This window comes from Rhinichthys klamathensis, unplaced genomic scaffold, assembly GCF_029890125.1.
Source record: "Rhinichthys klamathensis goyatoka isolate OS25496 unplaced genomic scaffold, OSU_Roscu_1.1 h1tg000135l_1, whole genome shotgun sequence".
Classification (NCBI taxonomy): Eukaryota; Metazoa; Chordata; class Actinopteri; order Cypriniformes; family Leuciscidae; genus Rhinichthys; species Rhinichthys klamathensis.
The window spans coordinates 507,595-521,315 of NW_026606670.1; the positions used below are offsets into that span (position 1 = coordinate 507,595).

At 38.9% G+C, this 13,721-nt stretch overlaps 1 protein-coding gene across 2 annotated transcripts in view; it reads left to right on the forward strand.

Moving 5' to 3' along the window:
- Window positions 1–13,721, forward strand: part of adka (adenosine kinase a) — a 167,283-nt gene that overhangs the window by 130,722 nt on the left and 22,840 nt on the right. For both annotated transcript variants that reach the window (XM_056257081.1, XM_056257083.1), the window contains exon 8: window positions 7,647–7,682. In XM_056257081.1, the coding sequence (XP_056113056.1) occupies window positions 7,647–7,682 (36 nt within the window). The remainder of the gene's footprint in view (window positions 1–7,646; window positions 7,683–13,721) is intronic.

The window sequence follows — 13,721 nt, forward strand, 5'->3', positions numbered from 1 at the left end:
GCTTGTCTAGTGTTTAAATATTTATTATCCACTTTGCACATCTGCAATTCTTGGTGCATTTGTTGTTGTTAAAGTCCTACAGAGAAAATATTGTTGTATCTTTAAGCACTTGTTCTGAATGCACTTTCTTGTAGTAGTCCTACAGAGAAAAATTTAAAATGCACTTGACCGAAATGCACTTTGTTTTTATGAGAGAACATTTAATTTTAAAACCTTTCGTCAGGCCGTCAGACCAGTTTGCTACACATGAGTGAGGTCAAGACAAGTTAAACATTTTAGTTTGAATTTTATTTTATACTGTGCATTGTTGCAATGTGCTAAATAAATATTTGCATAATTTGTAATTGATTTATTCTTTGAAACTTTAATATTAATTTATGCAATTGCAATGCCTTGATTTTTAGTAAAGTTAGTACACAGTCATAGCCATAAATGCAATGGTGCTAATAATTGGCATAATTTCTTTCGGTGTTTCGGTTTTTGGGTTTCGGCCTTGGTTTCCTCTTTTTTCGGTTTTCGGTTTTCGGTCAAGAATTTTCATTTTCGGAGCATCCCTAGTATTTTTTAATAATGCTTAATTAGGGAGTTGGTCTGAATCAAAAAGTTTTTTTTTTAAACTTCTTTATACACTATTCACGAACAACCAAAAAGGTAATGGAAATTCATAGCTTATATTTAAAAAGCCCCAATTAAAAGAATGAGCTATATATATATATATATATATATATATATATATATATATATATATACACATCAAAAACCCCATAAATTACTGTTTTGTTTGCTCTTTACAGAAACACATACTTCTTTAGATTTATAGTCCAGTCTAGTCCATTTTTATATCTCAGGGATGATAGTTGTGGGCTTGAATGTGTCACTGCTGGATCAGATTGGGTCACAATAGGGAAGTTCAGCTAACAACTATAATCGGAGGACTCAGGAGGCTTTCCCCAGAATATCCCTCACATTGAGCCACAGAGGCCATTTTCAGCTTGATGGGGAGTTCCATAACACAGATTTGAGGGTGAGAGTGAACCCGGGCTGGCACTGACTTTAATGAATACAGCGGCAGAGGCGCCTGGCTCTCTTTAGAGACGCAGAGTGATGATGGATGAAAGAGACGGTATTGTGTTGAGGGCCGATCAATAGCTGCCACCGAGCTCAGTGTATTTCTGTCACTGTGGAGTTGAGTGTAGGATGTCAGCTGGTTGTTGCCAGGATGATTTGGGAAAGTTTAACACCAGCCTGCTCTGACGCCCCACACATCAGTCATTTTGGTTAACAGAAGGGTTTCACGGCCATTTCTGCCACACACAGTGACTGACTCTCTCTTTCTCCCTTTCTCTCTCTCTCTCTCTCTCTCTCTCTCTCTCTCTCTCTCTCTCTCTCTCTCTCTCTCTCTCTCTCTCTCTCTCTCTCTCTCAATTTCAATTTCAATTTTCAAATTAGCTTTATTAGCATGACTGTGTAACACAATGTTGCCAAAGCATATTAAATATAAATAATAAAACAAACAGTGAACATATATGTATAAATCATGTCATATGTAGCATTGTAAATATATAGATAAATAAACACAATCTATCTTAATAAATAGATAAATAAATACATTTGATCACTCTGGAGAATTAGCTGTCTCTGGCGTTGTGAATAGCTAGCACATATTTAGCCGCTAGTGCAGCTGTATTAACATCTTCTCCCAGTAAGAAGGACATTTTGACAGTGTCGCTCAGTTCATAGAATGATGGGATCAAGGCTTCAAATTTGGGCAGAAAAGTGTCTCTTATACTGGTATATTTAGAGCAGAAAAGCAGAAAGTGTTCCTCATCCTCTATGTGCTGTAGATCACAGTGTCTACAGATCCTCTGCTCTCTCTCTGTCCATGTCTGTCTATGTCTTCCTCTCTCTATCTCTAGATCATGGTCACTCAATCTGTATTTGGAGAGGATTTGTCTGTCTTTAAAATGTTTAATAAATAGATAACTGGCCAATTTAGTGGTTCTATTGAGGGTCGAGTAACATTGGAGTTTTTTCTGGAGGTCAAAATGAGCTTTTAGTGATTGATCATGAGTGTCTTTTAGATATATGTGTATTTCTTTAACAGTAGTTGTGGGGCTGTAGCTGTGGTCAGTGGGGAGTGTAGTCTGATGGACGAGTTGAAGAGCGAGTGTGTGTAGAGGATGAGGTTCTGCTGAGCTTTCATTGCTTTTCATCTCTCTCTCTCTCTCTCTCTCTCTCTCTCTCTCTCTCTTTCTCTCTCTCTCACACACACATCTGTGCATTTATGTTTCATATTGATTCTCTCCTTCATGGAGTAGTTATGTTGTCTGCTGTGAAGTACCTCTCATTAGTGACTATACAATTATCATCACACACCTTTTAATTCAACTGACACCATTATACAAGGCTCTACAATGATAAATAGCCTACTACGTATAAACTATATTACCATAATAATAATAATGATAATTTAGAAATATTAACTACATTAAAAATATCCCATTGTCACAGCTTAGGCGGTTCTAGATGTGCTTTGTTACCAGCTTAATTTATGGCCACTCATGGCTTATTGCTTTAAAAAAATCAAAGTAAATAAAAAAGAGCAAGGTGGCCAGTGGTACATGATGATAATAATTCACTTTTTTATTATCCTTTGAAAAGTCTGTTGGTAGATTTTGAATAGATTTATGTCTGTTACTCAGCTAATGGCAATAATCTCAAATTGGGCAACATTTGGCAGATAAATTTGTCTTTTTCTAATTTAAGTTTTTACTCCGTTTAAAAGCTTGTAGAAGTAAACCATGACCAAAAAAAAGTGTACATTGTCAAGAGTTTCACCAAAAGAAAAGGAAGTTCCTTGCTTTTCCATGACTAAGTATTAAAGGGATTTTTGGGTGAACTGTCCCTTGAAGTAATAGTCATGATGTAAGAATAGCAATGATTTATGATGTAACTTGTCAGAATTTAGCACAAAATGTTGTTTTTGAGCCGTTTTAGCTCCTCCAGTAGGTTTTGTTGTCCTGTTTGTGGATGTTCCCCCAAGGATGACTGCATTAAACAAGCACTGTTGACTCATCTGAAGCAGCACGTCATTCTTCATCTGTATTTGTGTGTCAGACCAGTCTGTAACTCTGTGGCCCTGCTGATGAATGTGTGTGTGTACGGCCTCTATATTTACTGTTAGCCTGTATTAATCATGCAAGAGCTTGAGCTACTGTCAGAGTCCCACAACCTTGTTTACATGGTAACTTGCATTCCTGCAATGAAGCACGGACAATGGCAGTCTTTGAAAATGATCGGAACGTACTTGGATTGCGTTAATAAAGCAGTCATTGAGGGACATGTCATGTGCCCTGGGCGGGGGTGTTTTTGTTTTTTTGTTGTTGTTTCTCCACCTCTTTAACAGACCATGCGTACAGGCCAGGAGAGACTGCAGTCAGCACTCATGATTCTGGTAATGATATCATTACAGCTAGTGATTGCTTCTCATGCATTGTTTAACAGAGACATGTTTGAAGTGCTCAGCAGAGAGCTCAGGCAGATCTTTCTCAGCGCGCAAGCTAAATCAAAGGGCGGAAAGCAGATCAAGAGTAGGAGATACCTTTTTAAGCACTCCACTCACTTTGGCAGAAAGAAGAATGTTAAATTAACATCTTAAAATGACAGCATGTTAAAATAATAATAACTCTAACACACTCCTTTCTACCCATAAACAGTACAGTGGCCCCAAATCATATTTGGACCCTTGCAAATGTCTGAATGTTATTGCATTACATAAATTTTTTTTAATGTATTTTGATATTTTTTTTAAAGAAATGCAGATTGGTTGGATATTTTGTTATATAATAAACTTAAAGACATTTGTACATTTTTAATTGTTTAAATGGCCAAATACTTTTTTTAAGGGGGAGGGCACTGAATGGTCCAGATGGGATGTTTTGATGATCTTGTTGTTATTATTGCGGCAGTGTGGTTTTTTTTATGATGTACCCTCTGGATTGTTAGCGGAGGTGAACCACAGGAAAAGCAGGCCCGGTCCACACACACACACACCCGCACTGCCTCTGCAGTCTGCAGTCCACCTGGACACCCGCCATCAGCAGCCACATCAACATCCATCATCCTGCACGCTCTAAACAGCATCAACACACGGTCACGTCCAGCAAACCAGAACACATCTCGAGCGCGAATTACAGAACACGCCCGTAGCATTTCTCAACCTCTCAGATCTCTGTGGTATCTAAAACGAAGCATCATAAACTCAAGTGTGATTGTGATACAGAGTGCTGTACTAAATATAAGTTTTTTTTTTTGCAGGCCTGGTCAAACCAGTAGTTATATATTTATATATATGTATGTCTTACTCAAGGTCACAGTGGTGGGGGGTGGTCTCAGTAACTTCATGTATCGCTCCTTTTATACTTTCAACCTCAGACTGTGACCTTTGTGTTAGCAGCATAGCGATCTACGCCTGTCGTTCGCTGCCTATCAGTCATTTCCTGATGTAATTTTAAGCTTTGTTTGCGGCTATATCTGGGCTACATGTCATCAGTAATGAAAGTGGTGTCTAGGACAGGCTTCGCTTACTCCCAGCTCTTTAGCAGTAATTGCATCTGGTGGTGGTAAGTATAGGATTAGTGGCTTTAGATAAATTTCCACCGAAAGGGCCTGTCTTCTGTAGCTTGTTTGTCACTCTCTCAGCTTCTCTCTTTCTCTGTCCCGTTCGTCTCTCTGTCTGTCTCTCTCTCTTTTGGTTTGTTGTCGGTTGCGCGTCACGCTCCAGTTGGCCTGCTGCATTCTCATGGGAGTACCTTTAACACCTCAGCAGTGCTGGCTTTCTTCTGTCTAATCTTCCCCTTCCCCTGCCCAGATTACTGTATCAATAACACTCTGCCCGCCCCCTCAGACAGCACTGCCCCTGGTACAGTCACTGGCCATACAGTCCTGACTCATGCAGGAATACGTGGGACGTTTGAGACAACATAATGAAATTGCTCTGTGATTGGCCTCATCAGTAACCAACAGTTGTGACTTTGTTTTTCTTTCTGTCTGGGACGCCACTGGTTCACCAGTGTTTATGTCACCAGCTCAAAAAAACAATGTGAGAAAAATAACATCTTATGACCGTGTGGTCAAGTTGGTTCTCTTTTTCTTTATTCGTCCTTCAGCTAGCTGATGATTTCATAGCTCGGCCCATCTTTCAGGCTGTGCATTTTGTTGAACTGTCTCCTTTAGACCCCTTCCACTTGCAGCTGGCATGGCTAACCCCCTGGCCCAGTTCACAAAGAGAAATACTCTCTTAATTTTCTGCTTTGAGCTTCATCACAACGGATAGCCGCACAGAATGGAGATGAAAGTAAATAACCAGTGAGGTTAGCCCTCGCACGCTCCCTCGCCCGGTCTGTCAGGGCCACATTTCTAACCCAGACCAGATGTCAGTGTGAACTCACCCTGACACTCCTCACCTCCAATGTACCACCTTTATTCTTCTCTGTCCATCTTCTTTCATGATCTATTTTTTATGACTGCAGAGTGTAAGGGTTCTTTTTATAAAAGTTTAAATATATCAAGTGTACACCGTACTTTCCCATTTTAAAGTGTAGACGCAACAAGTTAGCAATTCGTTGGTTTGGTCATGATCGCATCAACACCGTGGCTCTGTGGTGCCTTTAAAACATTTCAGCTCATTTGTTTCAGTTGCCTGACATGAAAACTTCTGGTTAATCCAGTGGAGTGAAGCATTGCATGCCCACTTTTTCAGCGGCCTTAGTTCCGAATGTATTCCGAAAGTATTTTTCCCATAGGGATTTTTAAAAAGTCTTTGTTAAAGTGTTATAAACCATGAACCAAACCAACCAGCTATGGCGTATTTGAAAATCGGACAAAAAATACAAAGGTACAAGACTGTGTACTTAACGGCTTTAATGAGGGGAAATAACTATTCCATGAATCATTGGTGGAGATTTCTCTGCAGAATCATTGATGTCGTTTTTCACCAGGATTCCTGCTGTTAAACACAATTGCTTAAAAAATAAGTTGAGAAAATGTGTGCCAATCACAAAAAAGCATACACCATCAATTAACGACCTCGTAGCACAAAGTAGGTCTGTATTTAAATGTTTATAAGTTGTCATTAAAAATCAATTGCCCTATTTAGAAAACGAATGGGATTTTTATTTGCGTAACCTGACTGTTGCACTTTATACTGTGAGTTTGGGAGCAGGACTGCCTGTCTGACTGACCAAAGCAAATGGGGAAATATTTGGGAAATCTGTTTGCAAATGGAAATCTGTTTCCAAATAATAATGCAAAATGTCTTTTTGTTCAAGTATAATTGGAAGTCAATGGATTCTTGTGTGATTTAACATGTTTAATCTTCTTACAGATTGGCTCCTGTCATTTCACATTAGTCTCTCTCCTCTTTTTAATTATGGAACACAAAGACTTAGTTATGGTTCTGGTTAGTCTATTGTGCTAATTGAGTGACTTTTTAAAGTGTAGATTTATTATAAGTCCAGTATTTCCATAGTCTTGCCTAGTGAAGAGGGTCTATTACAGTTTTCCAGTGGGGTTGCATTAACTAATTCCTGGAGCTAATCTTGAAATAAGGCTGCTTAATCACTCTTAATAAAAGAGTGGCTCACCTTGGCTGCTGGATGGCTGCATTATCAGATCATTGAGCTGTAATTGGTGTCATGAAACCTAGTGGTGGGTTATCTCCATGGGGATTTGAGTTTTTCCCCAACTTTATGGCGCAAAGATTAACCTTGGAGCGTTTGACCTCTGTGCAGTGAACACAAACATGGGTGTAGCTGCAGCTCTGTGTCCCGGAAAAGGGAAAATCTTCAGACTGGAACCAAATACAAACAGCTAAATGCCAGGTTGGAGAGTTTTGAGTGATGTCAGATGGTCTATTATAGATTAATGTACATGTCTTGGGTCTATTATGCAGTGGCTGTGACAGACAGGCAGATTGCAGGTGGTCTCGGCCCCTTACATCCATGAAGCACTGGTTCTTTCCACCCCCTCTTCCCCTCTAAAGGCCGAGGTTGTCACAAATGCTCCCTAGAGTTGTTCAGTTGAGCAAAGGGCAAAGCCCAGCACACATAATTGGAATCTTTTAACCCTCACAAAGCCCTTTTATTATCTAAAATAAAGCTGTTTTATTCATCAATACAAGTTTGAAGATATGTCTTGCTTGAATGTGCACAAATTGCCTGTTCACACCAAAGATGATACTTATAAAGTTTTAATATTCATGGTAATTCTATGAGAGTAGGAAAGTCACGACTTTCAGAATGTTTCTTTCCAGCTCATGATTGATGAAGCCAATCATAATGCGTCTGACTTTAAAAAGCTTGAATTGTTATCATGGGTTGGTGAGGATGCTAGTTGTTGTTCTTGGTGTGGACGAGCCTCAATGCTGGCCTGCGTATCGCCAACTACCTCACAATATGATACACATACTATGGATACATTGTGACACGTCAAAATATTTATTTTTGGTTTTGGAAGAAGAACTGAAAGTGATATGTCCTGTTCTACATAGCCTAACGCAGAGCTTTGAAATGTGCCCTAAATGAAATAATATCATTGCTACACTAAGCTCCCATTAATTAAGGCTGCATATGTGCTTTGTTTTGCAGGAGGCTGCCACGTTTGCGCGAGAACAAGGCTTTGAGGTGAGTGGATGGAGGATCACACACTAAACAGATCCTAAAGGATTATTTTTCAGCTGATAATGAAGTTCTTTTTCGGACAGTGATTGATGTGCTATTATACTCTCTTGGCCCCCTTGCAGTGGTCGCCATAGCAACCTGGCAGTCGTCATGGTTTCTTTGTTCAGCCAGCACTCCGGCTCACACACTCTCTCTTTCTCACACACACACAAACACATTTTCTCCCCTACTCTCACACATTCTCTTCTCCTCTTTCTCTCTCTCTCGTCCCCCTCCTTTTCTGTTATGACGCATTCCTCCCAGGTCTGCACCCAACATCGCCTACAGATGTTATTTATTGAATTTTGAGAATGCTCTTGGGAGGAGAGAAAGAAATCCTTAGGGGCTGCTTTCAATTCTGTCGGTGTACTGGGCAGGGCTAGCAGGTGCCTTTGTCGAGGAACCCACCTTGTTAGCTTCATTAGACCGTGTGAGGATCCGGCACGGCATTACGCTCAATTATACCGCGCTGCATCCGCTCATAAATACTGGATCACCTTCCCCTCTAGTCTCAGAATGTGGAAACACTGATTGGCCTTGTTTGTACATAACACGTCAAAACAATACGAGTTATCTCTCTGAATAGCAGGGAAATGCAAATGTAATAGTAGTGTTTCTCGTCTCATATTCAAAAGTGTACATGAGGGGGGCGGGGGGGTAAATGTGAATTCATAAGCAAAGTAAATGTGAGTTTAGGAACAGCATGCTTAAATAATTGAAGTGGCTTATCTTTTTTCAAATGCAGTGCTATCCGCCTGAATGTGTTTCGTCTCAGTATGAATAATTGTCTTCCAGGATCACTCAAGGTGCGATCGACGTGACTGGAATGCAAAGCAGATTCTGGCAGCAGAGTAAGTTAGTGAGAGAGAGAGAGAGAGAGAGAGAGAGAGAGAGAGAGAGAGAGAGAGAGAGAGAGAGAGAGAGAGAGAGAGAGAGAGAGAGAGAGAGAGAGAGAGAGACGAGACGAGAGGGAGGGAGAGATAGTGTGCATGGGCGAGAGAGAGAGGAGGAGCAGTTCGTGAGCCAGGGAGATAGAGGAGGGGGCGAGAGCTTGCATCGCACAGAGTAAATATATAAATGGCAAGCACTGTCACACACTGTGAGTACCTCTTCTCTGATTTCACACACGTCATGTTGATTTAGGGCTCAGAGAAAAGGGAATCTTTGACATACGAGCCTTTACCCTGATTTTGCTTCAGAAATAAACATCTCAACAGACAATGGCAATTGAAATGTTAGCATTTAGTGACAGGATGAAGAGAAATCGAGAAGTTTCAGGCCCGTGCAGAGAAGCATGTCATCGTTTGTTTTTTGATGGTGGCATTTTTCAATATTATTCATACACGCCTCTGCACATCAGCTGACTTTCCACATCTGCTTGTCTGCTGACTGATTCTAAGTTTTTGTGGTTCGCAACATCAGAGACATGCTTCCCCCTTTGTTTATCAGCAAAAAACTTCATACCCCACTCAAAGCAGCATTTCGATGTGTTGAACAAAATCATCACTTCCGGAGAAATTGGTGCAAAATAGAAATGAAAGTTGTAGCCACTGTGGCCCTATTATTTTATCAATCACTTTCTTTAAAACACTACAAATGCAGACAAAACTCTTCATGTTTGCTGGCGATCAGCAGCAAAAATTAAGCAAATTTTTCTGTTCCATGGCATCAGTAAAATGTGATTTAATTTTTTCATTTAATATGCATTCATGAAATTTTAAATATGATATTTTATGTATTACAATTAATAAATAACAAATTGATTAATTTTGAATGGTCACAATTTCAGTAAATGTTTTCAATGTGGTTTGCACGCATATCATCTTTCCTATTTTTTTAATATAATATAACAGGGGAGCGGCAACATTATGGGACATGAAGGGATAATCACGGAAGCGCGCACCTTCAGTAACACAAATGGTTTGTTGGATATGCATGCTAGCGCAGGTTAAAATCTTACACTTTAATAGCATTTTATAGCTCCTAACTTAAAACAGGCTGTGTGACTATGGGGATTGATTACCTCAAAATGTACGTCCGTAATCCATATGCAAGTTTGAGGGACTATATTTTAATTAAATACATGCACCTTATTGTCACGTGTCAGAAATTATCCCTCAGTGTGCCAACATTGCCATAGGTTACCGACCCCTGCAATTTTCCAAATCCATCCATCTCAAGCAAGTGTATACATTAAGGCGCAACATTTTTTTTTTTTATTGTATTAAGATTCTTATATTTATATTTCCACCCAGAATTTTAATGCAATATCCCAAAATTTGCATAAAGTACGTGGATGGAAACCCAGTTATTGATGTGCATTATTGTGGTTGTAGGCACTCTGAATCTTGTAGCTTTCCAATAAGCTCTGTGATTATCTGAATAACTCCGGAGCAGACGCTGCTAGACATGCTGTACCTTAGTAAAGATAATATTTTTCTCACGTCTTAAACAATGTGGCAACATTCAGAAGTGTGAAAGAAGAGTGTTTTTACAATACAGCTCTACATCTTGTGAAAATATACAGGCTTTATTAAAGTGAAAATCAAACACGACTGCTTAGCATCAATCCATTTCCCTTGCTTCAAAGAGATGCCTTGTTAATAAATCAATTTACATCTCAAGAAGGTAGATAAGAGTGTGTTATTTTCTCTGTATTGAGCCGGCATTAGATCTGGCTCACAGTGTGATCCGATCCTCATCTGTTTTACTTAAATACCCTTAGATGTTGAATCTGCCGCAGGGTAATTGATGTTCTATTGGCTGCTGTTCCTCCTGCAGATTACAATGAAGGAGCTGTTTTATTAGCTTTAATATGGACACAGAATTGGACACCCTAATAAAAAAAGGGGGGGGGGGGGTTCGCCTGCTTTCATCATTATTAAAGAAGAACATCTCTTATGATAATCACTGACAGCTACATTATGGCTTTCATGAACTGATAGCTTCCATTGAATAGAGAGATATTATGGTTAAGCTTAATTAAGCTTGTGCTTATTATGTTTTTTGCGCTTAAAACCTTCATTACACACCCCTCTGATCAAATTCAGTTATTGAGTAGCAAGTAGTCAATGGCATGAATATGCTAATGTGTGTCTGAGACCTAAGCAAGGAACTGTGTAGTCTTTTTACATTAAAGGGATAGTTCACTCAAAAATTCTGTCACCATTTACTCACTCTCGTTTCATTTCATTTCATTTCATTTTCTCTTTATTTGAAAGGGGACAGTGTACATTAATAAACATTGAAACAATGTAAATGTACCCGAGTTAGCTCAGAGGTGCTAATTTTCATCGGTAGTCCCCCAGCCAGGTGTAAAAAAGGCAACCTTAAAAATAACCACAGGTATAAAATCACAAAAATAAAATTACATACAACACATTATGGTTAAAAATTACAATTCAAGATCAAAAAATAAATACACAATGTTTAAGTGTACACAGAAAGCATTAGTGCCTACAAGTTTGGCTCTCTACAAGCCATTTTTTTGCGTTCTTTTTGAATGAAAAGAATGACAAAGACTCTCTGATGTTTTCAGGCACTGTGTTCCATTGCTTTGCTGCTCTTACGGAAAAAACAGACTGACCAAAAGCTGTTTTTCTCCGGGGGATAATGCAGTCTTCCCTCACTGCCCCTCTGGTTACCCACTTGATCTAAAAAGTATAAAGTCAAATAGTGGAGGAGGTGCTAGACCATGTCTGATTTTATAAATTAAACAGATGTTTTTGAATTTAATTAGATTATCCCAAGTTAGTAACTGATATTTCCTCAGAATACTACAGTGGTGGTAGTGGTATGGTTTTTTATCCAGTATTTGTAATGCTTGTTTGTATAATGTTTTTAATGGTTTTATTGTTGTAGAGTGAGTATTGGACCAACTTATTAAACAATATGTTATGTGGGATAAAATCATAGAAAAGAAATATAATTTAGCAGCTTCTGTTGAAAGAAAGTCTCTAATGAATCTCAAGTTCGCTTGACTGAACTTAATCCTATTACTAACTTTTTTTATGTGAGTTTTGAAGTTGAGTTTAGAGTCTATATGTAGTCCTAAATATTTATATTCTGTGACGACCTGTAATCTTTCTCCAGATATTACAATTTCAGGTTTCTATTTATATTATTTTTTGAAAAAAAACATGGCTACTGTTTTGGATATGTTCAATTGCAGACAGGATTGCTCTAGCCAGGTTGAGATCAGTGACATGGCCTCTGTAAGTTTTGAGGCAACTTCCTCTGTGGATTTTCCATAGGCCAAGACAGCAGTGTCGTCTGCATACATCAAGGTGTCACAGTTTTTACACAAAGATGGTAAATCATTAATGTATAAACTGAAAAGAATTGGACCTATAATTGAACCCTTCATTGGACCTATAATTGAACCCTTCAAGTTTCATTCCAAACCAAATTTTCGTTCTGTTGTAGAATGTGAAAAGATATTTTGACTGTTTTTATCCATATAATGAAAGTTAATAAAGTCCAAAAATATTATTGACCCCAAAAAACAGACTTTTTTTTTTTTTTTTTTTTTTTTTTTTTTTTTTTTTATTAGACAGAAGAAAGAATATTGCAAAAACAGTAACATTTGTTCAGGAGAACCGAATCGTCACTTCTGGGAATATTGGCGCAAAATAGAAATAAAAGTTGTAGACGCTGTGACTAATTTTAGTTAATGAATTACTTCAAAACTTGTCAAAATGCATACAAACTGCTAGCGTCAGGTTTGTTAGCGATTAGCTGCAACTCATTTTGAGCAAATTATTCAATCATATGACTTGCTGAGGTTGAAGTCATGTAACTTTTTTGATAGACATCTTGGTATTTATTTGTTAATTTTTGGTAACTTTGTTTAATTGTACTTCATGAATTATCATCTTGCCAAAAATTGTAATTCTATATATAATATTTAATATATATATGTAATAAAGGTCTCCATCTTGATCAGGAATATTGAAATAATATGAAGGTGAGTAAATTATGGCAGAAGTTTCATTTTTGAGTAATCTATTCAGACAATAAAGAATAAAGACACATAGTTTTGACAAAGGCGACCAACACTCCTCGACTTTTCTCACTTTTTACATTGTCTCAGTTACAAACTGCTTTCAACAAGCCCTGGAATCCAGCATCACAGTATTAACCTCTTCATTAGCACCTCTGTAGACTCCCACAACGCCTCTCCCTTCTCTCCTCCTTGGGAACGATCAACCTTTTAGTGGTGATTAGAGGCTGTGTTTGGGGAAGTGATTAAAAGCCCCCTATGAAATTTAGCTGGAGCAAGTTAGCGCCAGTGGGGGAAACGGCAACATGGGAGCGCACATCCCACGGCAGCTGCTCCTAACAGTCTCTGCAGCCCTCTGCCCCCCAACCGCAGCACCTGTCTGCAGGAGAGATGCGCACAGAAAAAGCCTCTTTATTCCCACAAGGGCTCTTGCCTTTCTCTGTCTGGACTGAAGGATCCAGTTGTGATGTGTCTTGATGGGTTAATTATGAGAATAGCTCTGACAGTTGATATTCAGATCAAAGCGAACAGGCGTTCGGTCCCTCTCGGTCCCTCAGGCATATATGTATTCACACCAGCAGATAGCTATGCAGAGATAAGTGCCTGAGAGTGAGATGGGAAGGCTAATTTATACCCCACACCTCCCAATTCCTCACTCACTTTCTCTCTCCGAACTCTTCCTTATCCGACTCGCCCCTCCTCTCCCCCCAAAATCATGCTCCTAAAAATTAAACGACTCTTTAGAAGTGAATGATTAATCTAATGAAGCTGCAGAGGTGTTCTACTTCTGCTAATGAAGCCTTGCATTCTAATAAGTCACAGGCATACACTGTAATCATAATTGAAATGCCAAGCAGGGTTAAAGACAAACTGTGATCGCAGATGTTGCAGAGCCGAGATATATATGTAGAAAGAAAATGAGTAGGCAACGGCTGCTGGGGACTTTTATTCAGAGCTCAGGGTCCACAGATTCCAGCTAAACATCTGTTTTTCAATAGGCA